Source organism: Cryptotermes secundus, unplaced genomic scaffold (genome assembly GCF_002891405.2).
Source record: "Cryptotermes secundus unplaced genomic scaffold, Csec_1.0 scaffold1244, whole genome shotgun sequence".
NCBI lineage: Eukaryota > Metazoa > Arthropoda > Insecta > Blattodea > Kalotermitidae > Cryptotermes > Cryptotermes secundus.
Genome location: NW_019733849.1, coordinates 175,356 through 201,044, shown reverse-complemented (window position 1 = coordinate 201,044; position 25,689 = coordinate 175,356). Strand labels below are relative to the sequence as shown.

General features: G+C 44.3%; 1 protein-coding gene across 1 annotated transcript in view; it reads right to left on the bottom strand.

Annotated features, from left to right (window-relative positions):
- LOC111868313 (ATP-binding cassette sub-family C member 9) overlaps positions 1-25,689 on the bottom strand; it is a 206,824-nt gene that overhangs the window by 154,128 nt on the left and 27,007 nt on the right. Inside the window, exon 3 of the mRNA XM_023858858.1 lies at positions 7,237-7,612. Within this exon, the coding sequence (XP_023714626.1) occupies positions 7,237-7,612 (376 nt within the window). The remainder of the gene's footprint in view (positions 1-7,236; positions 7,613-25,689) is intronic.

The following is a 25,689-nucleotide window of genomic DNA, read 5'->3' as shown; positions in this document are numbered from 1 at the left end:
ACTGTGGGAGGAAGGGACAGAAACACACTATAAAGAAGGCCCTTGCCTAACCCATTCACACACTAAAGTGTTTACCTAAAGTAAAAGACTCAACCAAATCGTAACCACGTGTTTAATAGGGTAACAGAAAATTGGCTTATCGCTTTCTTCGCATGGTTCCAGTCGGTTCCAATGCTGCAATGTTCCATTGCTGAATTTCTCACTTCTGGAGCGGAATTCTGCGGGTACACATGTCATCGCCTGAATACTGGAGTACTTGTCCATTTCAAATTACGGAACCCCCTCCCCCACACAAAAAAAATGATGTAGTGAACTTTCCTCATTCTCCGCACAGTGTTACGATATCTCCACATACGTGCAAGTGTATAGCTCAGCCACAAAGACTGGTGCGTGTGGATGTGGTACACTCCACCACTCAGGGGACTATGAGCATTCACAAAATGTCCCCAGGGTCTGAGACAATTTGCAATCTAAAGCAACCTTCACGGTTGAAACTAATCTTCTACATATTCCAGTTTGTAAACCCGAGCCAGACACTGTAGTACCATTTGTGTGACGTATGCTCGGTATATGGTGATGTCACGCAAATGGTGCGCGGAGACATCGCTCTAAAGCATTTACAATGGTATTCATTCTCAAAAAAAAAAACACCTTACTCAATTTACGTTAAGTATCATTAAATAAATAAACAGTGAAAAGTAAAGTAAAAAATACAAAATAAAATGAGGGGCACGCAGTAGCGTAGTTAGTTGAGGCACTATGCTAAAAGCCGGAAAGTCGAGGGTTCGATTGCCGATTAGGTCACTGAATTTTTAAAATTACCTAATCCTTCCAGCTGCACTATGATCCCGCGGTCGACTCAGCCTCTAACAGAAATGAGTACCAAGAATCTTTCTAGGAGTAAATGGCGGCCGGCCGGCTCGTAAAGCTGGCCTCACTACCATCTGTGAGCCGACTGTCTAGAGGAATGTGGGAGCGTCAACGTCTCACAAACCGATGGGCCTCACCGGCCTGTTACGGGGATAGCTATCCCCCCCCCCGGCACTACAGCCCCAGTGGGCCTAGGCCTACCTCCATGAACTCCGTTCACTTCGGTTTACTAGATCTTACACATACGGTAGGACTCCTTGGGCGAGTGATCAGCTCGTCGCAAGGCCTCTATCTGTACACAAACATAGAAAAACGCACACACACAAACTAAACATCCATGCCCTGAATGGGATTCGAACCCATGATCCCGGTTTCCAGGCGAGATAAGACAGTACATGCCTTAGACCGCTCGGCTACCGTGAGCTTTTTCTTTTTTCCTTGGCACTACAGCCCCAGTGGGCCTAGGCCTACCTCCATGAACTTCTCCGTTCACACCGTGAGCTTTTTTTTCCCCTGTGGCGCTACAGCCCCAATTTGGGCCTAGGCCTACCTCCATGAAACTCTCCGTTTCACTTCAGTTTACTAGATTTTACACATGCGGTAGGACTCCTTAGGCGAGTGATCAGCTCGTCGCAAGGCCTCTACCTGTAGACAAACACAGAAAAACGCACACAAACATCCATGCCCTGAGTGGGATTCGAACCCACGATCCCGGCTCCCGAGAGAGCGAACACAGTGCACGCCTTAGACCGCTCGGCTACCGTGACCGGCACCGTGAGCTTTACCTTTACAAAATTAATGAACATATTAATTCATTATCCCAAGCGACATGTGGAAAATGTTTTCATAATGAACACTAGACTCTACTGTGCTCCCAGAATTTCAGCTTATCCACTTTGCTTGTTTTGTAGGAAAATGGATACGTCGACAGTGCGGCCTGTGTTTACGCGTATAGCTGGCCTCTGGGTTGAGCCTGAGAAGACTGCAAGAAGTAGCGAGGTAGTGGGAGGGAAGGAGGGCTATACATTGCAATTAGGGCCCCGCTATCAGCACACCTCACAATCATTATCTCAGTTACTGAAATCGAAAAAATTCAGCGCGCATTCCTGTTGAAAACGGCAAGGTACAAAACACGAGACAGTAATGCTGCAATCTTACTATGGGCATTAAAATTATACTGCGGCCATTTTGGAATGTCATTTTCCGTTCAGTACTTCCTGCAACCCGGTCAACATTGTGAGCTCCAACCCACGCCTTGCTTCTGTAGCTGTGTATCAAGGGTTTCTTCTCAAAATATGATGAAGGACCAACGGACGGAGCCGACTATGTTGCAACGGTTTTCATTCGTTACAATGAATTTATAGAACGGTTGTCATGCGAGCCTTTCCTAACTATGAATCAGTCAATGCAAATTTCCTGGAATACAAGTCCCTTATTGTAAGCAGCTTCGTTTCCAGAAGAATGTGTTTCCTGCTTGCCAGAAGCTTGCCAACTACGCGGTTTGTTGTTATTACAAAACTTCAGGCAAATCAATCTCTGTATATGGTCATATCAGAGCCAGGGTTCTTGGTTGGAAGAAAAATAGTGTAACGTGTTTAATGACAAGACACGGGGTTTGGATTGGTAATTAGGCCACGCCATAGCTCAAACGGTTAGTCGCTGGCTTCGCACCGCGGCGGCCCGGGTTTAAACCCGGGTCTGGTCAAGTAGGATTTGTGGTGGACAAAGTGGCGCTGGGGTAGGTTTTCTCCGAGTACTTCGGTTTCCCTACCAATCTTCATTCCGCCAAATTTTCCATCATCATGATCGCCATTACAATAGGCCAATCAGTGGCCGCCGTGCCGAGTGGACCCAACTGGACTCCACTCCCCACCATGCGAATTTAAAAACAACATATATTCTTTTGGATTGGTAATTGGATTTAATTGATTCTTATAACACGCAACTACAAATAATTATAACGTTGTCTAGTAACGGCTTCTAACAATGTGGACTCCTCTGCTTCGGTCGTCGCTGGCTGGCGAGTGTCTCACATCTGATCTCATGGCCACAACTCCTGGTCGTTGACCCCCAGCCTGGTCTGGTATCCGCTGGCTACCATCCGCTATCACTGTTGCCGACCGTTGCGTAGTACTGAATAATAGCTTCATGGCGCTATCACGTTTTTACCGTGCCGTAATCTAGTAACGGCTGTTTGTTCCAGTTATAATGTCACTTCATAACAGCTGATGGTTGCCGGGTTCAGCACCTTATTCATCTTATAAACTAGCTTCCTTCTCAGAGCGTATCTGGTTTCCGAATCTGTGAGAAGACAAATATTCCGCATTTTTGCGGATTTTCTTTCATGAGGACTATTATGACACATCTCTTCACAGCAGACGTCCAGCAGAGTAATTGAAAGAAGAAAGCAAAGAACAAGGAACTGAAATATATTCACATCGCAAAGAGACAGAAAGTGCGCCGTTCCGTTTGCATTCTTTCTGAAATCACACGTCTGATGCAATTTGCTGATTGAACAGCAACTGGAATAAAACCGCGGGAAGTTTTGAACACCGGGATATCTTCTTTTCCTTCGGAACTTTAGTAACTGAATATCTGCGCCCGATTTCCTCTGCTTGGATAGTTTTATTCAGTAATGTCGGTATGTCGGTAACTTAATTCAATTCCATCTATTTGTGTAGATGAATTCAGTTTTCTGTGTTTTCACAGATATTTCGATTACGTCCATTTGAGTAGTTTAATACTACTACGTCTACTTCGGTGTTTAAATGAAACGTATAATAAAGTCCGTATAAGTAAACATTTGTTCTATCCAGAATGAACTAAAACAAGGGGATGCTTTATCGCCACTGCTTTTTTTAACTTTGCTTTAGAATATGCCATTATGAAGGTTCAGGAAAACCATGTGCGACTTAAACTGAATGGGACACATCAGCTGTTGATCTATACTGATGATGTGAATCCATTGGGCGATAACAAAGATGCCAGAAAGAAATGCACATAAAATTTAATGGACGGTATAATGGAGGTTGGTCTAGAAGTAAACACAGAGAAACTTATGTTGCGGTCTCGTCGCCAGAATGTAGGGCTAAATCATGACATAAAGACAGCCAACAGTTGTTTTGAAAATGTGGCACAGTTCATACATTTGGGAACGGCAGTAACAAATCAAAACTTGATTCAGCAGGTAATTAAGAGGAGACTGAATTCCGGTAATGCTTGCTACCATTCAGTCCAGAATTTTTTTGTCACAATGTCTGCTGTCTAAAAACGTAACAACTAGAATATACGAAAGTATAATTTTGCCTGTGGTTCTGTATGGGTGTGGAACTTGGTCTCTGACATTAAGGGAGGAACATAGACTGAGGGTGTTTGAGAACAGGATGCTGTAGAGAATATTTGGACGGAAGAGAGATGAAGTGACGGGATACTGGAGAAAACTACATAATGAGGAGCTTCATAACTTCTACTCTTCGCCAAGTATAATTAGAATGACCAAGTCAATAAGGATAAGATGGGCAGGACATGTAGCTCGTACAAATGAGAAGAGGAATACATATAGGATATTGGTGTGAAAACCAAAATTAAAGAGATCATTAGGAAAACCAAGATTAATTTGTGTGGATGATGTTATAGAATGGATGTTAGAGATATACGATGCATGGACTGGATAGATCTGGCTCAGGATAGGGACAAGTGGAGGACTCTTGTGAACACGGTAATGAACCTTCGGGTTCCATAAAATGCTGGGTAGTTCCTAAGTAGCTGCACAACTGGTGGCTTCCCAAGAAGGGCTCAGCTCCATAAAGTTAGTTAGTTAATTAGTTAGTTAGTCTCTATTTCAGTAGTTTCAGTCGGTTTTTTCTGCTTGCGTGGTTTCACTTGATTTCCTCTATGTGAGCAGTTTCTTTCAATTTCCTCTTCGTCTAACTGAATTTGCCTGAATATATGAATGAATATGAATAGTTTTATTCGACTGCTTCCATTTGATCCGTCTCATTCTACTGGGTCTCTATGCGAAGTTTAGTTCCATGGCCTCGCTTTTAGCAGTTTCATGAGAGTGTTGCTGTGAAACGTAACCTTAAAAGAAAATAAAAACTTACAACACACACACAATGAGGAAAAATTAACGACATAACTAGTTGTGATGAAAATAAAGAAATATAACTCTAGAATCTTTATTTAAAAACTATAAAAACAATACATTTATTCATCGATAGAAGACAAAATTTGTGCGTGTTTTTGAAAATAATAATTCAGGTTTGAATAAATTGTTAAATTTTGTCTGAACCGACAAGTGACTCATCTGCCTTCTTAAATGCCACGTGTCTTTTAAAGTATTTTAGCGTACAGACCCATTGATAATCGGTGACTGTAAACAACGGCCGTTGCTAGGTAACGCCAGCAACATATATGCAGGCAATAGAAGAAATGTGTTTTCTGTGGTCCGCGCCGCGGCCGTTTTAGGGCAACCGCTTGGCCATCACATTTCCACGACAACGGACATGAAAGCAACAACAGAAGAACAATATTTTGTATGTGGTCCAGGCTGATATATTATAAAAAAGGGACAAAGTCGGTTCTGTACGGGAGGCTGTGAAGATAGGACCTCAGCGTGTGATGCTGAAGAATATCCACTTTTTGAGACCGTTGCCAGGGAACGGCTGGTGAAAACAAAAGCAGGCTGGAAAAGACTTAGCGAACGCTGTAGTGATTTGTGAACTGTGGAGGTTAGCGGTGGCGCTGTAATGACTTATAGATCCTAGTCGTGTGCATAAATAATCCAAACTCCGTCTATAGTCACCCGTACACGGGACAGGATGTACTCAACTGTGAAAAGCATTTTACGAGTAATATTCAAATCCGGATTAACTGTAACCGAATTAGCGAGGGTTTATTGTATTCTAATTCGGACGTCATCATTCCAGCAAACACTCTTCAATTTTCAGTAGGTACATTCTGCTACCAATAAGAATTGCATAGTGTAAATCTTTCGATGCCAGTCACGGTAGCCCAGCGGTCTAAGGCATGTACTGTCTTCGCTCGCTCGGAAGCCGGGATCATGGGTTCGAATCCCACTCAGGGCATGGATATTTGTGTGCGTTTTTCTGTGTTTGTGTACAGGTAGAGGCCTTGCGACGAGCTGATCACCCGCCTAAGGCTTCCTACCGAATGTGTAAGATCTAGAAAAACCGAAGTGAACGGAGAAGTTCATGGAAGTAGGCCTAGGCCCACTGGGGCTGTAGTGCCAAGAAAAAAAAATCTTTCGATATTGCTCATTAGTACTGCAGACACCCCAAAATACAGAACTCTTGAGTAAAGAAGAATCTACCACGAGATGCTATACCACTGACGGCGGCAGGGGAACTGGGCTTGCGTAAACAGCATAGCTCTATGAGCATAAATTGCATATCTGCCAGGGGTATACGACAGAAGGAATTGTAACTAAAGTGCTGACATGAGTGTTCTTAAGAGTTACAGGGGATGGGCAAAAATATGGAAACACCTCGTGAAATGTATGCCTAAATTGAAGTGTTTATTTTAGCGACGTTTGTAGGTGACGATGTCGTATCTGCCCAACACCACTACCTGCACAACCTCCGCAGTACGTTGCAAGCTTCATTTGTTGTCGAGACAGTGTTCTGTGCAGTTTTTAGTGCATCATGTCAGAGCTAACAGAATTCGAACGCGGGCAAATTGTTGGGGCCCATATGGTGGGTGCTTCCGTAACCAAGGTAGCCGAGGTTTCTGGTGTTTCGCGAGGCACAGTATCCAAGATTATGGCCGCATACAGGAGGACTGGAAAAACCGCATCCGATAAATACCAGCGTGGACCGAAATGTGTGTTGAGTGATCTAGAGAGACGAACATTGCGTAGGATTGTGACAAAAAATAAGAAGTGACTGTTGAACTGAATGTCACGCTCACAAACCTTGTCAGCACCAAAACAGTGCGAAGGGAACTCCACAAGCAGGGTATTTCTGGAGGAGCTGCAATTCCAAAGCCACTCATCAGTGATCAAAATGCCACTAAGAGGAGAGTGTAGTGCCGAAGTCATATAACCTGGACTATGGAGTAATGGAGGCCGGTCACGGTAGCCGAGCGGTCTAAGGCGTGCACTGTCTTCGCTCGCTCGGAAGCCGGGATCGTGGGTTCGAATCCCACTCAGGGCATGGATGTTTGTGTGCGTTTTTCTGTGTTTGTGTACAGGTAGAGGCCTTGCGACGTGCTGATCACCCGTCCAAGGAGTCTTACCGAATGTCTAAGATCTAGAAAAACCGAAGTGAACGGAGAAGTTCATGGAGGTAGGCCTAGGCCCACTGGGGCTGTAGTGCCAAGGAAAAAAAAAAAAGATGGGATACTTACCGCCCGGCAGGTGGAGTACACCTCGACTGTGAACATGGCTAGGCAGAGGGCCCCAGACCACGCCGCCGCATGAGGGCGCATGTGGCCCCAGTCGAGTGGCAGGTTAACCAGTTGTGCCATGCGGTGCAGCCTACAGGCTCCAGCCGCAAGCCAGCACACCGACCCCAGAGCGCGCAGAGTCCAGCCGTCGGGTACCCGATGCAGGGGCAGCCACGCTGCCCAGGCCAGCAGGGACGCGACGGGGGTGAGGAGAGCATGAAGCGCCCAGCGTCCCAGCAAAGCGTCACCCAGCTCAACCAGATATACTAGCAGCAACAGCAGTGACAACAGCTCCCTCAGCGTGCTGAGCCCCCGCTGGGGCCGCCCTGGGAGCCATCTAGGGCACAGAAAGTATTTCATCACCACCAAGTAGATAGGAGCTTGGGCAAGACACTGAACGCAACAGCTAGAAACTCAAAGCATTTGTCTGAATAACGGATGGATATGGGAAATGTTCTCTTCCTCTATCCATAGAGCATAGGTAAAAATAATGAGACAGATTTATGCGTCTTCAACACTCGTGAATACGACAAAGTTGTTTCTGGAATCCCACCCCTCTGTCTATATGGATGTGCCGTTTGCAAGCGCCTGCAAAGTTCCACAAATTTACCTTTTAACTAACCATCCTACCTCTAGACACTGCGACAAGCCGTAGCGTAGTTGGTCGAGACACTATGCTAAAAGCTGGAAGGCCGCGGGTACGATTCCCGATGTCATTTGGATTTTTCAATTTACCTAATCCTTCCAGCTGCACTACGGCCCTGGATTCTACGGAGTCTTTAACAGAAATAAGTACCAGGAGTCTTCAATTGGGTAAAGGGCCGACGGTGCGTAAGGCTGACCTCACCGCCATCTCTGAGCCCGGTGTCTAGAAAATGTGGGAGCTTCGACGTCTCACAAACTTATGGGCCTCCACGGCCTGTTACACTTGTTTATTTCCCATCTACTCTACCCTCTGAATTAGGCCCTCTGTTAGTGTTTTGACCTCCCGTCCTTTCACTCAGCCCCCTCTGCATTTTCCTTGCTCTTCATCTCCTGACTTCCCTCCGCCTCCCACTGGTTCGCCCGGCCATAATTTCTCCGAATCATTCTGCCCATGATAAAGTACCTTTTTAATGAGCGAAATAACATTTACACATTTTTCTCTTTGCTCCTACTGGTCGCCTCAAGTCCCCATCTTCATCCGTTCTAGCCTATATAACGTACATACCATTTTTTTCCAAAGTCCAGCCTACCCTGAAGGAGGAGGTAGTATGTTGCTCTGTAACCTTACTGTCGACCCACTACAATACACTGCATTGTCAGAGACACAGAGACGTGAGAATATATTGTGTTCTGAATCAATTTATCCTCCTCCTTTAACTATGAACTCTTAGCAGCGTAACCTTTTACCCCGAAAGGGCCTTCACTAAAACCATCTACCCTACCCTGTGTAGGCAACCTTACGGAAGAAAAGTCCTGTGTAAACATGTCCGAATTTCCCACTGGCGTATGAATGCCGGAAATATGTTGAAAATGGAATCTATTAATTCTTAAAGATGACGTAGAGGAGCACGTCACTAACTCCCAATGACGCATACTCGTTTCCCCAGGAAATGGAGTACACACTACACAGAAAGGCCAGGATCACCTTGTTGGATCTGAGATTCTAGTCGTGGCTAACGCCGTGTACGAGGGAGTCAGTGTGTATCACTAGGTAGCAGCATAGTCCAGCTTCATGACAGTCTAGGTAGCAGACGAGCATGCTCATGTTCGGAAACCAATTTCAGTAGTCAAAATGGCTACCCTGCATCACGAGTGTAATATCGAAGAGCAGCGTTCTGTTGTGAGTGTTTTGTGGACAAGAGGAATCAATGCAAAGGATATTCATAAAGAAAGTGGAAGTGTTTGTCGCGCAGAGCGGTGCACAACTGGGTCAAAAAAATCCTCTCAACGACGCTCGGAAGTCGGAGATGATGAAGCAGAGATGTGGAATTGGCTGAGAACAGTCGAAGGACTTCTATGCTGCGGGTTTCGACGCACCGGTAAAAGATGGGGCACGCGAATCAATGTTGATGGAAGATATGTAGAGAAATAATTTTCATTTAATTTCGAATATTTTACGTGATATATCCACTTGTGGCCTATTTACTGACTATCCCTCGTAGTTGGGTGAGCCAACCTACGTTTCGGAGGAACATATTACCCCATTCCTTGAGTCGAAGCAAGAAAAAAACAGCATGAAGCAGGCAGAAACGTCGATTGACTTTCACCGGACTACAGAAGACAAAAAGGGGGCACGCGGTAGCGTAGTTGGTTGAGGCACTATGTTACAAGCCGGGAGGTCGCGGGATCGAATCCCGATGAGGTCATTGGATTTTTTTTTCCAATTTACCTAATCCCTCCCGCCGCACTATGGTCCTGGGGTCGACTCAGCCTCTAACAGAAATGAGTACCATGAATATTCTTGGAATATTCTTGGGGGTAAAGGGCGGTCGGCGCGTAGGGCTGACAACCTTACCGCCATCTATGAACCGACTGTCTAGAGAAAATGTGGGAACCGCAACATCTCACAACCCTATGGGCCTCCACGGCCTGTTACAGAGATACCTTTATTTATTTACTTTTACAGAAGAGAGAAGGTTACGGGATTGCCCTGACGCCAAGAAAGCTACAAATTCTGTTTTCCGAGGCAGTTGTGTCTGCTGCCTGTGCTAATTAGTTTCATACACTTCGTGAACACTTAAACTATGATCTCGTCTGGGTAGGTAGACCTTACAAAAATATACAGAGTGTTTCATGACTTTAGGGCATAACTGCAGGGGGTGATTTCCTAGTTCTTTGTGATCAAAAAAGTTCATATAAACATGTGTGTGATTTTGGACGGTTACGGACTTATGACCGTTTTAAACTCAGAATAGAAGGTAACGATTACCGAAAATAAACGGAACAAAATAATAAACCAGCATAATACATGATACATTTAAAGTATGACTGTAAAGTTAACTTCGTGAAATTACCTATAATCTGAAATTTTTGGTGCTTAAAGCTGATTTTCGAAAAAGCCACCGCCGGCCGCAACTCAGGCTGCCGCTCGGTTGTGAACCGCGCGGGTACATACTAACCCACCACGCCTTAGGTACCTCTCAAGTGTCGAGATAACGAGAACGCTCTGTCTGTAGCTAGCTAAAAAAGTGACCCGTCAGATGATAGACGCGGGTCACACGAGGGCGTGTACGGGAATGAAAAAACGGTCATAACTCCGTAACCGTCCAAAATCGGACACATGTTTATATGAACTTTTTTGATCACAAAGACCTAGGAAATCACCTCCTGCAGTTATGCCCTAAAGTCGTGAAACATCCTGTATAGGCAATGATTCATCAAGTGCTTCTCTCTTGAGGTCAGTAAGAAATATAAACCAACAACCACACATAGTCGTGGTCCACTCCTCTCACATACTGCTTCCGACTATAATGTATCTATAAGATTTTAAAAATTCGCACCGCTGCCATTTTTCTGATTATGTCATGCTTTAGGGGTGTAACTATAGCCGGAGAATGGATTGGTGGATGGATTTATTGACCACTTATACACACACCACTTGGAATTACAACCAAATTACAGCGCTATCGCTAATCTCCGTTATTCACAAATTACCACAGCACCCGCCAAGCCTTTTCCAGCTTGCTGTCTTCACCAGCCGTTTCGTAGCAACGGCTTCTAACAGTGGAGATCCTTCAGCTTCCTGCGCTCAGGTGGTTTTATCACAGCCGCCCGTGCAGAACTCTTGTTAACTGTCAACTCGACTATAGCACCATCTCTTCTCAGCCTCCCATGCAAGGTGCAAATGAGCTGCTAACCCTCCACTATCTCTCAGCTGCTCTGGGGTCTTCGTTGTATACCTCAGGGTGGACCAGCAGAAAACACCGCTTTCAACAGTTCTATTTTTGTAGTCGTGTTTACCGATCCGTTGCATATAAATGGCCCTTTGTTGATTCGCCTACTGCATATCAACGGCTGCACTCGCTGTCTGTTTCGAGGTCTTTCCTTAGCAACGGATCTATACACCACAACAAGGTAGTGTGCAGAGCCGTTGCTATGTAACGACCCAGAGTTAGGTGAATATACCAGGGCCGTTTCTGGGAAACGGCTCGGTAAATATGTTCCCGCAACAAGAAACACGAACGCATCAATGGCAGAGCTGTATTTTCTACGTGGTCCGTACCGAGATGTTATAAGCAAGGGACAAGTTCAAGTTTCTTAGCCCCCCCCCTCAAATGTAGTGTCTCTCGCTACCACCCCCAATTTCGTCTTCTTCTTCTTCTTCTTCTTCTTCTTCTCTTTCTTCCAAGAACTTCTTCTTTCTCCTCCTATTATTTCCTTCTCCTCCTCTCTTCTCCTCAAAGTACTGACTCACACAACGGGCCTTCGGATTTCGAAGTTCTGACCACTGACACAGCTGAGATCCTACAAAGTGGTAGAGCTCCCAGCTTTGCTACAGCGACATGAAATAGCTTCAACTGTCAGTTTTTAGTATATGTATCAGCACCGAAGCGATGAAGGCGGAGTAGAATACCTCCACCGTCAGCCTGCGAATCGTAGGAGGCGATGAAAGGGGAAGTCTCAAATCTGAGACAGTAAAATATGGTCGTGAGTCCCTAGGGAGTCGGACCCGAGAAAGAATACGCTGGTAAGGTCCTGCTGTACATACAAAAGACAGACCCCTCCTCTCGTCAGGGAGGGCGTCCCACAAAAACAAGACCGTAGCTAACAAACAGTAATAAATATCTGGTCATGAGCCCCAGATGGGGCTCGACACTAAGACTTACTCACTGATTGACAGTCAGTCGCAATGTGACTTTGACTTGACTTAAGTTGTCAGTTTTTTAGGGAATGCTGTGAAGGACTTGCGGCCGGAGGCAGAGGAATAGCTATTATTGAAGCCGTTACTAGGAAACGTCAAGTAACGGAGTAAGAACACCAGGCTGTGTGCTCTGGTAAACTATAAAGTGTAGAAGTAGCAATAGTATTATAATTATTTGTAGTTAAAGCTTGTAAGTGGTCAATAAATATATTTACCAATCCAAACCCCGTCTATAGTCACCAGTACACATGATAATACATTGCAATAACAATCTCCGGGGTCCCAGATTCGATCCCAGGTTAGGTCATGTGTGATTTGTGATGGACGCAGTGGCACTGGGGTTGTTTTCCTCCGCCAATTCTCATTCNCGTTACCAGGAAACGTCAAGTAACGGAGTAAGAACACCGGGCTGTGTGCTCTGGTAAACTATAAAGTGTAGAAGTAGCAATAGTATTATAATTATTTGTAGTTAAAGCTTGTAAGTGGTCAATACATATATTTACCAATCCAAACCCCGTCTATAGTCACCAGTACACATAATACATTGTAATAACAATCTCCGGAGTCCCAGATTCGATCCCAGGTTAGGTCATGTGTGATTTGTGATGGACGCAGTGGCACTGGGGTTGTTTTCCTCCGCCAATTCTCATTCCAAAACATCATAATGAGGAGCTTCATAACTTGTACTCTTCTCCAAGTATAATTAGAATGATCAGGCCAAGGAGGATGAGGTGGGCAGGGCATGTGGCACGAATGGGGGAGACGAGGAATGCGTATAGGATATTGGCGGGAAAGCCAGAAGGAAAGAGACCACTGGGAAGACCAAGGCATAGGTGGGTGGACAATATTAAAATGGATCTTAGAGAGATAGGATGGGATGGTATTGATTGGATTGATCTCGCTCAGGATAGGAACCAGTGGAGGGCTCTTGTGAAAACGGTAATTAACCTTCGGGTTCCATAAAATGCTGGGAAATTTTTCAGTAGCTGCAGAATTGGCGGCCCCTCCATAGCCACACATACACACATACACCACGAATTAAAAAAATAACCTCCAATTTCTATGCATATTTATGAAGGTCGTCATTTTCACATGACTAGTTCCAGTGGTTCTCTAGTTAATAGCTATCAAACAACGTCAAATTTTCATTAAGCGCGGCTGACACGTCACTGATTCACATTCAACGAACATGCACCTTCACACACATTCGGTCGATGCAAATCTGAACCCGTACTGGTATGAACTATGCACAGGAAAAAGGTAACGCAAATATAACTTTTAGGGCATGAACCTGAAAAAGGGTGAGATAGAGCAGAGCACCCCCTACTCCTATCTACTTTCTTTCCCCTTCCAACCGATATGTAGGATCGCCCCGATTATGGAAAAGAATTCATCTGAATCAGTAGACGTAACTACGTTCATAACGCAACCCACTGGGTAGGCATTAACAAGAATAAGTGAGAAACAGAATAGGCGAGGCCCGGAACATGGAACATTAACCCCTACTGTTACATCCGCCAGGGTGTAGATTTCCTTTCTGTATAATCAGTACTTAATGGGGGCTAGGATCTATAAAATTAATGGTCATCTACTTTACGAACTGCCGGTCACGGTAGCCGAGCGGTCTAAGGCATGTACTGTCTTCGCTTGCTTGGAATCCGGGATCGTGGGTTCGAATCCCACTCAGGGCATGGATGTTTGTGTGCGTTTTTCTGTGTTTGTGTACAGGTAGAGGCCTTGTGACGAGCTGAACACCCGCCCAAGGAGTCCTACCGAATGTGTAAGGTCTAGAAAAACCGAAGTGAACGGAGAAGTTCATGGAGGTAGGCCTAGGCTCACTGGGGCTGTAGTGCGAAGGGGGGGGGGGAACTTTACGAACTAAGAGCCGGAATTTCGCAGTGCGTATAGCAATTGACTTCGGGCTAGATGACCAGGGAGTCGGAGTTCGAGTCCCGAAGGGTCAAGACTTTTCGCTCCTCCATATCGTCCACACCGGCTCTGGGACCTACTCAGCCTTCTATACAACGGGTACCGGAGGCTATTTCCCTGGGGGTAAAGCGGCCCGGGGCGTGAAGTTCACCACTCACATCTAACTACTGTCGAAGTCAAGAAAACTCCCCCATACGTCTTCATGGCATAGTGCTTAGTTAAGCACAGGAACAGCTTTACGTTCTGCTTCTACTATGTTACATCATACCTAGAAAAGACATCTGGAGGAAATACCCTATGTAAGCTTGCCTGAATTTCCCAGTGACTATGAACACGCGACATACACGTATGTTGAAACACAATAAGGCTGGAGCCACACGAGCGCACGAAGTACGTCCCGTTGCAACGAACGTACTTTATATGACGGACGTTGATGAGAACACACAATTGCAGAATGCGGTGCGTAGTCTTTGTCTGCAATGGAGTCAGAAGAAAGTGTAGCATTCGCCTCTCTTGTTTATTTCTACAACGGACGTCACGACGTTCGTTACAACGGACGCATTTTATGCGCTCGTGTGGCCCCAGCCTAACTAGTAATTTTCTAACAATTACGTAACAGTCTAAGTCCCTAAATGATCGACGACGCATCCTCATTCCAACAATAGTTTCAGTATACAACTTAATACTAAACTTCCAACACTGCATTATTTCTTCAGGTAAAGTGGGTATGATCATAATACATACAACCACCCCCCGAATATGAGCGCAACAGATAAAGCTGAAACTCAGTTTACATTCCACCACGTAGAAGGGAGATTGTGTAACACAGTATTCACCTACACAGGGCTCAGCCAACCGCTCCGTCGAGCTAGTCCAGCCTCAAAGTTGCCACTTTGAAATCCACACCACGAATGAATTCTAGCTCTCAATGCAGTCATACAGGTAAGGAGCAAAGGGAATGGGTATTAGCCCTTTGTAGACTGATCAAAGTCAGAGTTACTTTGCGACTAGCGGTTTACTGCTAATCAATTCGTCTTGGCGCCAAGCCCTTAAAAATCACGACCAGAGTTAGATTTTTCAACTGAACCCTTGCAGTCATAGTCCTTATGTAACATCCTGTCTGACGAGAAGATGGGTTTGTCTCTCATGAATATGCTTGGCCTTTCGTCAAGTGTATATTTCGCACATATAACGTGTTATTGAAAATTCTTCCTTTTGCTCTACACACAAGTTCTCTGTCAGTACAGGCTTTACAGAGCAGATCATGCCTAACTTACATATCTTATGCTACAGTGGCAGCTTTTCGCATAAAATTTTTAAATTCGCATAGTGGGGGGGTAGAGTCCAGCTGGGTTCACTCGGCACGTCGGCCACTGATTGGCCTATTGTACCTTCCCCGAGTGATTATGATGATGGAGAATTTGATGGAATGAGGATTGGCAGGAGTAACAGAAGTATTCGGAGAAAACCTGCCCCAGCGCCGCTTTGTCCACCACAAATCTGACTTGACCAGACCCGGGCTCGAACCCGGGCAGCCGCGGTTGGAAGCCAGCGACTAACCGCTTGAGCTATGGTGCGGCCTATAGTGGCAGCTTAGTCACTTGAAGAGTCGTAAGTTTGACCACCGCCAAGTTTAAGCCTATATTCTCTGTCTGGCTTCACGTTGTCCTACACCGCGAACATGTTCATTCTCCTCAATTTATATGACTTCTGCTTGTTGCCTACGAAATTTTATTGTATAATCGTATACAAAGGGAAGGTTGAAAGCCGTGTGCAAATCGCGAACCGGTGTGCGTCTTGGAAAATTTCCAATGGTGCGCATAACCTTGTTTTGAAGGCGCTGCAGTTTTAAGAGGAAGGTGTCTGCCGCTAATTTCCAGGCGGGACACGCGCAAGCCATTATTTTCTTCTAAACGGTATGTAAGAATTCGGTTCGTACCTCACAGGAAACACAGTACGTCTACGCTACAAAGGCCAACCGGTTAATTCTGTTTGGGGAAATAGTACGTAGCTGTTTATCTTGAGAACAATACGCAACACAAATATACACTTTGTAGGCAAAATGCAGAGTTCAGGTATCTTAAAGAATTATTACGGTACATACAGTAAACCACTGGGTTTTAAGAGGTTACTGTAAACTTCAACTAGGAGAAGGATGCATCGTGAAATGAGTTACTTCGTGGCTCAGAAAAATACAGAGTGGGGCGCAGAACCTTCCTTTTTTTGAAGGCGAATAAAAGAAAAATTATTGCTGATAAACAAAATTTATGTTTAGCTAATGAAAGAACATACTTTAAAGTTTTAAATCATGTAGTTTGAAACAAAATATCTTGAAGGTGGTGGCCACCGTTCTCTATGCGCTGATGCAACCGTTTTCTGAAGTTCCCTTCTGCACGTTCAAACATGTGCACCAGAATTTGGGCTACTGCCTGCCGAATAACATTCTTCAGCTGAAGCAGGTTTGTACGGCGATGTTTAAAAACCTCTGCCTTGAGGTATCTCCATAAGAAAAATTACAGGGCGTTAGATCAATTGAGTGCGCTGCCCACGGGATGTCACCTCGAAGCGAGATGAGCTGTCCGGGGAAATTTGCCCTCAAAACTGTCATCGAAGCTCGGGCTGTGTGAGCCGTGGCACCATCCTGTTGGAACCAGACATTTCCTAGATGCATTTCTTCAAGAGCTGCTTCGAAAAAGTTTTTAATCATGTCCACATACCGCTGTGAATTGACAGTAACTTCATGATTGTCTTCTTCTTCAAAAAAAAAAAGGGCCAATAACTCCAACTCTAGACAACGCACACCATACCGTCACCTTATCATTGTGAAGTGACCTCTCATGGAGCTCTCTGGGATTGTTACCACTCCAATAGCGCATATTCTGCTTGTTGACATATCCGGATAGGTGAAAATGTGTCTCATCACTAAAGAAAACAAGTGCGTCAGGGGGTAAAGTTTCCAATAACGTTTCGCACGCCATTATTCGGTTCTGGAAATCACGTGGTGACAATTCTTGCACAACCATTTTATAGGGATGAAAATTAAGATGTTCGTGAAGAATTTGGCGCATTGAACGATTGGATATGTCTAGGGCGACTGTATATTTGCGAGCGGAGCGTCTTGGAGATCTCAAAATCGACTGTCGTACTGCCTCCACATTTTCTGGCGTCGTAACGGTCCCTTGTCGTCCTGATGACTTTTTCACCACTCCTGGTTGTCCTAAAGTTCTCTACCCATAAAACAACCGATTTACGGTCGGGAACCGGACCTCTGGGCTTAATTCCAAAGTGAGTACGGAACGCACGCTGCACCGCCACGTAGGAATGGTTGTTCGAAAAATAGGCTTCGACAGCAAACGCACGCTGCTCACTCGTCCACCTCATGTTTCCTACTGAGCGGTATTAGACAGAAACTTCCGCGACTGCTGCGTTCGCCGAGCCTATCCCCACTTTTCTGCGCCCCATCCTGTATTTCAACCTAATTTACGGCTCTTGTTAGATTAATCATAAAGAGAGAAGGGACGGAGCATTAATCCTTGTATGGACTTCTTGTCGTCTAACCAAAACGTCACCGACGTCATCATAAAAGCCACCACTGTGTCCTACCTCGCTGAGTTCAATCTGATGCACAAATACTCCATCTGCATACATCATGAAAGAGAGGGTGCACAATTACACAGGACTATCTTCCGTACGACTGCCTACACGTGTTATGACGTAGCCTTGTTTATACTGAAAATAGGCTTTAACACATACTAATCAGGATCAGTTTAACATTGCTATCACATGTCTAAAGCCGGTCACGGTAGCCGAGCGGTCTAAGGCATGCACTGTCTTCGCTCGCTCGGAAGCCGAGATCGTGGGTTCGAATCCCACTCAGGGCATGGATGTTTGTGTGCGTTTTTCTGTGTTTGTGTACAGGTAGAGGCCTTGCGACGAGGTGATCACCCGCCCAAGGAGTCCTACCAAATGTGTAAGATCTAGAAAAACCGAAGTGAACGGAGTTCATGGAGGTAGGCCTAGGCCGACTGGGGCTGTAGTGCCAAGGAAAAAAAAAATCACATGTCTAAACCTGGTGTTTGAATTTTTCGCATTAAAAAAAAATTCCTCGATTTAATTGTAAATGCACTGAGCGTTTCACCGATTTCGCTAAATTTCATCTATTATGAGACTTGAAACGTGCTAACCATCAGAAGCGCAAATAGATATGCCTTATATGTCTCGTACTCATTAGCACAATTAATGTTCTTGTCGCTGTACAAACGTCTAGACATACGCATTGCATGTGTGCTCACATAACAGTCATATGCACCTGTGAACTATTTCGTCATAACGCAAAATGATCTTTAGTAACAAGGGCGAATGTAACGTCACAGGCCTTTAAAATACTACAGACTTTCATGTAGTTATTAAATTTCTTCCAAGCGCCCGGCCTTCCGTATCAAAGGCACACAACTGGTTATACAAGTACACGTAGATACGAAATGTTAACCTGCTATGGAATTTCGTCCCAGTAACAACTCTTAAAATGCTGCAATGGGATTCATTTTAATTTCTGCAAGTGTACCCAGATCGAGTGTCCGCCTCTGTGGTCTAGTGGTCAGACTTCCTGGCCACAGATCCAAGGTCCGGGTTCGGTTCCGGACGCTACCAGATTTTCAGAGAAGTAATGGGTCTGGAACAGGGTCCACTCAGCCTCGTGAGGATAACTGAGGAGCTATTTCAAGGAAATAGCGGCTCCGGTCTAGAAAATCTAAATTAACGGCTGCGGGGATTTGTTGCGCTGACCACGCGACATCCTCTGTCCTCCAAGTTGGAACTAACTTCGCCGACAAGCGGCGGTCGCTCGGTCGGTATAGTTGGCTTGTGGACTAAAACCACGGAGTTTGTTTTTTGTTGTTCCCAGATCGAGTAGCAGATCGTTAGGAGTGTCGCGGTTGTCAGAAAAATTCCTGAAATGCTGCTATGAATTTCTGTTGCATAAACTCTACAGCACGGAGTAAATTTTCTCACACTGCTGTATCTTCATCAGTCATTGCCTGGTAAGGGCTTCCAACACCGTAGCTTCCTCAGCTTCCGCATTCACGTCCTTACTGACTGGCGACTGTCTCACTAACTGAACTCTAGAACTGTTCCGCTTGTACCATCTCGGCACGGCCTTCATATAAAACACCGCTTTCAACAGTCGTTCGATTGTTGCGTCACGCAGTTGTCGCTCGGACCGAACACAGAATATACCTTCCCAGTAGGTACACTGGTTCGTGTTAGGAATCTGTTGCCTAGTAACGGGAGTTGTTTACAGAGTCATTACTTAGCAATGGGTCTGCGTCTTCTGGCCTGTTCTCATCAGAATTAATTTGTAAATGTGGATCTTATAGATATTTGGTAGGACTCTCTGGGCGGGTGATTAGCCTTGTAACAAGGCCGGCACCTACACAGGCCAACGCAAACTCAATAGAATAAACGAGGAGAGACATCCGTGTTTCGAGTGGGGTTCGAACCCACAATCCCAATGTTTGATGGGAATAAGACAGTTCTTGCCTCAGACCGCGCTGCTACTGTGAGGTAACAAAAGCTTCAATATTAGGTAACAACACAAACTTTCAACATATAGCGACATAACATAAGCTTTCAATTTATAGTATGATAAAGTCAAACGTGCATGTTTCATCGTCCTTCTTCAGGGGGCCGCGCCACAGCTCAGAGAGCTAGTCGCCGGCCTCCCACCCAAGTCACGTCGTGTTGAATTTGTGGCGGATACGTGGAATTGGATGCCGATCACGGAGGCCGCGCGGTCTGAGGCAAGAACAGTCTTCGGTCGCTCGAATACTGGGATCGTGGGTTGGATACTCACTCGAGGCATGGATGTCTATATGCGTTTATTCTGTCTTTGTGTTGTTCTGTGTGCAGGTGGCGGCCTTACGACAGGCTGATGCCCCGTCGAAGGTGTTCTACCGACTAATGTATAGGATTAAGAAACTGAAAAGAGGCCAAGGCCCAACAAACGGCTTAAGATGGATGGACAGACAGACCTTAACACTAAGGAAAAACGTAAAGATATCCCTGTGATAGGCCGAAAACGCCCATAGGATTGTGAGACGTCGAGGCTCCCATATTTTCTAAAAAAATTAGCCACAGATTGCTGTGAGGTTGTGAGCCTTACGCGCCGACGGGCCACCCTTTACCGGTAAGAAGATACTTGTATTCATTTCTGTTAGAGGCTGAATCGACCCCCAAGGCCATAGTGCGACTGGAAGTATTAGATCAACTGAAACATTCAATGACCTCACTGGAATTGAACCCGCGACCTTAGGGCTGGTGGCATAGTGTCTCAACCAAATACGCTACCGCGGGCGATACTGGCAGCGTCGATTAATAAAAAACTTCCACTTCCATCGTGTTCAAAAGTGACTGTCAGTAGCAAGGATGTCATTAACTGTTAAGCAAACTATTTAGGAAGGCACTAATTGGAGACCTGTGTGAAGTATCCATTTAAAATTTTTAAATTGGTCTCTGAATGACGGAATTTTAAAAAACATGGGATATTTGGGGTTGGTAGAGTCCAGAAGCCAATTTTTTTAGCATAAGTTTTGTGCCATATCAATAGAAAGTGAAATCGTTTATAAATTTTCACGAGTAAAGGAAAAGTTGTCGGTGGGGATATTATAAATATACTCGTCTGAGAGCCTCTTGAAAATCCATCGGCCGGTCGAGAGAGAGGGACAAAGGTCATTTGCTTCACCTCGCACTGCGAGCGTTCAGACTCGCGACGTAGCCGAAAGACCAGCAAGTACACACATTGAATTCTCTCTCCATATTCACACCAATGAATCATTGCTCCACAAACCACAGCCTTCGTGAACAGAGCTTATTTGTTGTCCCCTCCGGGATCTAAACCCCAGCGGCTCTAACAAGCAACCAGCCAGTCGCGTTACATCTTGTATCGAAGCGGTTGTTCATCAAAGATACCCGAGTGAAAAGTAAACAGATGTTTCCAGCATAAATTCCGGGATCTTCTTGCCCCAAATAGAAAACCACTACTGATAGAGTCGTAAAGAATTAAATAGGAACATCAGCTGCTGGTCTATGCTGATGATGAGTCTACTGGGTGATGCCAAAAGAAAAAACACAGAAATATTAATTGACGCTGATAAGGAGGTTGGTCTAGAAGTAAACACAGATAAAACTAAGTATATTTTACTATCTCAGCACCACAATGCAGGGCAAAATCATGCCATAAAGACAGATAACAGATCGTTTGAAAATTTGGCACAGTTAAAATATTTTGGAACAAGAGTGACAAATCAAAATTTCATTCAGAAGGAAATTAAGAGACTGAATTCGGATAACGCTTGCTACCATTCAGTCCAGAACCTTTTGTCTTCTTGTCTGCTGTCTAAAAACGTAAAAATTAGAATATACAAAACTGTAAGTTTGCCTGTGGTTCTGTATGGGTGTGAAACTTTGTCTCTGCTATTAAGGGAGGAACACAGACTGAGGGTGTTTGAGAACAGGGTGTTGAGGAAAATATTTGTACCGATAAGTGATGAAACGACAGGAGGCTGGAGAAAACTGCATAGTGAGAAGCTTCATAACTTGTACTCTTCACAAAGTATAATTAGAATTATCAAGCCAAGGAGGATGAGATGAGCACGTTATGTAGCATGAATGGAGATAAGAGGAATGCATATAGGATATTGATGGGAAAGCTAGAATGAAAGAGATTACTAGGAAGACCAGGACGTAGGTGGGTGAATAATATTAAAATACACCTTAGAGAGATAGGATGGGGTGGTGTGGACCGAATGCATCTGGCTCAGGATAGTATCTTCTGGAGATTTCTTGTGAACTTGGTAACGAACCTGAGGTTACCATAAAATTTCTGGGAAATTCTTGAGTAGCTGCGCAACTGGCAGCTTCCAAAGAAGGGCTCAGCTCCATGGAGTTTGGATATTACAGTAGTAAATAAATTGCGGCAGACAGGGCCGTTGCTGGATAAAAGAGAGCCATATCAGAACACTGAGTGCTCATTGGAGAGAAGTTGGATTAAATGAAAGCTAGGCTTGGCCAGTGCCCTTAAACATACTTTACACATCTTGCACAGGACAGCAGTTATTTTTATTTCATACTGTATCTTCACTTACGTTTGGCACAGGAAGAACTTGTAGGCCGTTGGCAGAACCAGACTCCTAAGTAGAGCATTGACATTGGAAGTCACTTCTGAATCCTTTGCAGTGAATTTATCTGCGTCTTGTCTTTCAGTAATTCATATTCTTGAAATATCTCGATATTGCATGGAGATAGCCCTGTTTACCGAAAGTAATGGCGATGTTAAATGCTAAAAATGCTGGATTGAAACCGTACCACACAAGTAAGTGTACTGGACATACTGAAGAATCAAACTTAACTTCTTCTTGTGTTACCTGCTCACGAAGAACCAGCTCCAAACTTCTTCAAAATTCAGTTTTTACCGTAGAACTCATAAAACACACTACAGCAACACCAACTCCACTACCATACCATATGACGGTTATGTGAAACGGAAGAAGTCCCATGATTTGTCGACAGAGTGAAGCACTTACTAAGAGATAACACTGAAGCAGGGAATTACAGGAACGCAGACCCCGTGTGGAGGTAGGTTCGAGTATCTTTGCTGTAGCCCTGTAAGTCGTAGGAGGCGAAGAAAAGGGAACCCAGTGCCTTGGAGTATAACTGGGTCACCCTGTTTCTGGGGTATATAAATAAGGGGACCTGACCCTCCATGTTGGGGTAGTTTCGCGAGCCTGTGACAGTAAAATGTGGTCATGATCCCACTGGACTCGGAGCCGAGAATGACTGCTCTGACGAAGCCCAGCAACAATAGGAAACGACAGACGAATCCTCTCGTTAGAGAGGATGTTACATAAGGACTATAACCGCAAGTGTTCAGTTGAAAAAATACTGGTCGTGAGTCTCAAGGAGCTTGCAACCAAGACGAACTAATTGGCGGTAAACGGCCAGTCGTAAAGTAGCTCTGACTCTGGCCGGCACACGGAAGCTATTCGGCCAAGTTGCCTTAGTTTACATACAGTTTCTAAATTACTGAATAAACGCACAAATATGTTAAGATAATATTATTCGTACAATGTTCATATATTTCCTTCAATTTATTTATACGTATTACATTCCTACCGAGCGGACTAACGTAACGGCGACGCTGGAGTCTAGCGTTCAGGAGATAATCGTTGAAATTTCTCTTGACCGAAGTTTTTCGTGGTTCTTTTCAGTCCTTCCAAGAAAATTCGGAGATACATTACGACCGCTTTCTCCCAAATCCCTCGAAATTCATTATTCGTCTATCATCTAATTTTCGTCGGTCTGTAGTCTGAGCGTTGTAAAACAAACCTCAAATACACGGATATCCTGGTATGGTGTTAGCTTACATGTATTTTTAATTGTAACAGTCTGTTTTGGTATGAACATCAGTCTTTGTGATATTTCTCGTATAAACTCTGAACATATAACATTATGTTTACTACTTTTTTTGCGAGATGTTACTCTCAGTGCACAATAGAAAATCGGCCGCTTACAACCACTGAAGAGACGTAAAATGGCGCTTCCATCGGCGTTCCCGTGAACTCGTTCCAACGGACGAGAGAGGAAGTTACATTACATTACAAAGGGCGCCGGCCGACCTTTACACCTCCAGGAAGATACCTGGGACTAATTTCTGTTAGAGGCTGAGTCGAACGCAGGGCCATAGTGCGACTGGAAAGTTTAGGTAAATTGAAAAAAATTCCACCTCGTCGGCATTCGAACCCGCCATCTTCCGGCTTGTAGCATAGTGCCTCAATCAAGTATACTACCTCGTGCCTGATCATTTGTATACTTTCATAGATTGTTGTGTTGAATGAAAATAGATATAAATTTTATGTTTACGACGCGACAGGATGCAACATACATATAAATAAATTAATCAGGATTGAACTTGTAGTATTTTCCCACAAATAAAATCTTCGCAGAATGAAGCTCGTGAATGTAAATCAATAAACAGCTGCCTGCAATCAGTTGACTTGCAAGTGAAGCTTAGTCTATTACCGCGCGAGTGAGTGTTACAACCCCCCCCCCTCCCCCAGGCATTAATTAATGCCATAATTCAAAATTACTCCTGTTCAGTGCCAAACAGGTTTGCCTGCATCAAGTGCGGTGCTGTCCTTGAGGCAGGATCATTACAGAGATACTTATACAAGATGCTTTACTCTTCGGAAAGTCTGAGCATCTCACCAACTGAGTGAACACGTGCCCGAAGGTAATTAGCAGTTTTCCCTTACATCTGTCTGAAAACCGAACGCGTCTATATTTGGTCCCGTTCAAACTGGCATGTAAAGGAGAGGAAAATCCAGAAATGTTCAATACAATGACGTTTCTTCATTGCATTTAGGTACTGTACAATATATTTTGGGGGTCACGCGGTAGTGCAGTTTGTTGAAACACAAGCCTGAATGTTGCGGGTTCGATTCCCGATGAAGTCATTGGATTCTTCAATTGACATAATCCTTCCAGCCGCACTATGGCCCTGGGGTGGACTCGGCCGCTAAGAGACATGAGTACCAGGAATCTTCCTGAGACCAAAGGGAGGCCGGAGGATAAGGCTGACAAATNGTGTTTACAAGAGCCCTCCACTGTTCCCTATCCTGAGCCACATCAATCCAATCCATACCATACCAACCTACCTCTCTAAGATCCATTTCATTTTTATCCATCCACGTAAGTCTTCTGGCTTTCAAACCAATAAACTGTATGCATTCCTCTACGCCCCAATTCGTGCTACATACCCTGCCCATTCCATCTTCCTTGACTTGATTATTCTAATTATACTTGGAGAAGAAATCAAGTTATGAAGCTCCTCATTGTGCAGTTTTCTCCAACCTCCTGTCACTTCAACCCTCTTCGGTCCAAATATTCTCCTCAATAACCTGTTCTCAAACACCCTCAGTCTATATTCCTCCCTTAATGTCAGAGACCAAGTTTCACATCCATACAGAACCGCAGAGGAAATTGTAGTTTTGTATATTTTAATTTTTATGTTTTTAGACAGCAGACAAGAACACGCAAGATTTTGGGCGCAATGGTAGCAAGCATTAACTGAATTCAATCTCCTCTTAATTTCCTCTTGAATCAGGTTTTCATTTGTCATAGTCGTTCACAGATATCTGAATTGTATCACATTTTCAAAACATCTGTTAGCTATCTTCATTTCATGATTTTGTCCTGCATTCGGGTGACAAGACAGCAACATATACTTAGGTTTCTCTGCTTTTACTTAATGACCAACCTCCTTACTAGCGTCAATTAAAAGTTTCTGTATTTTTCTTTATGGTATCTATATTCCCACTAGGGACCGGATTTTTTTCCCTAATAATCTCTTAAATATGTATGCATTTATGCATGAAAAACTTCCGAAATGTGCACTAAGATATGAACATAAAAATTTATACCAAGCATTAAAATTTATTTTACAATATTTTAGGACCAACAAATCAATATTTAAGTTCATTTTATGTAATCACTGAATGATTCACTTGCAATAAAAAGCTATACTTAAATACAAATCATGCAACAAAGCCAACATATTTCATTACAAATTTAAAAAACCAATGGTA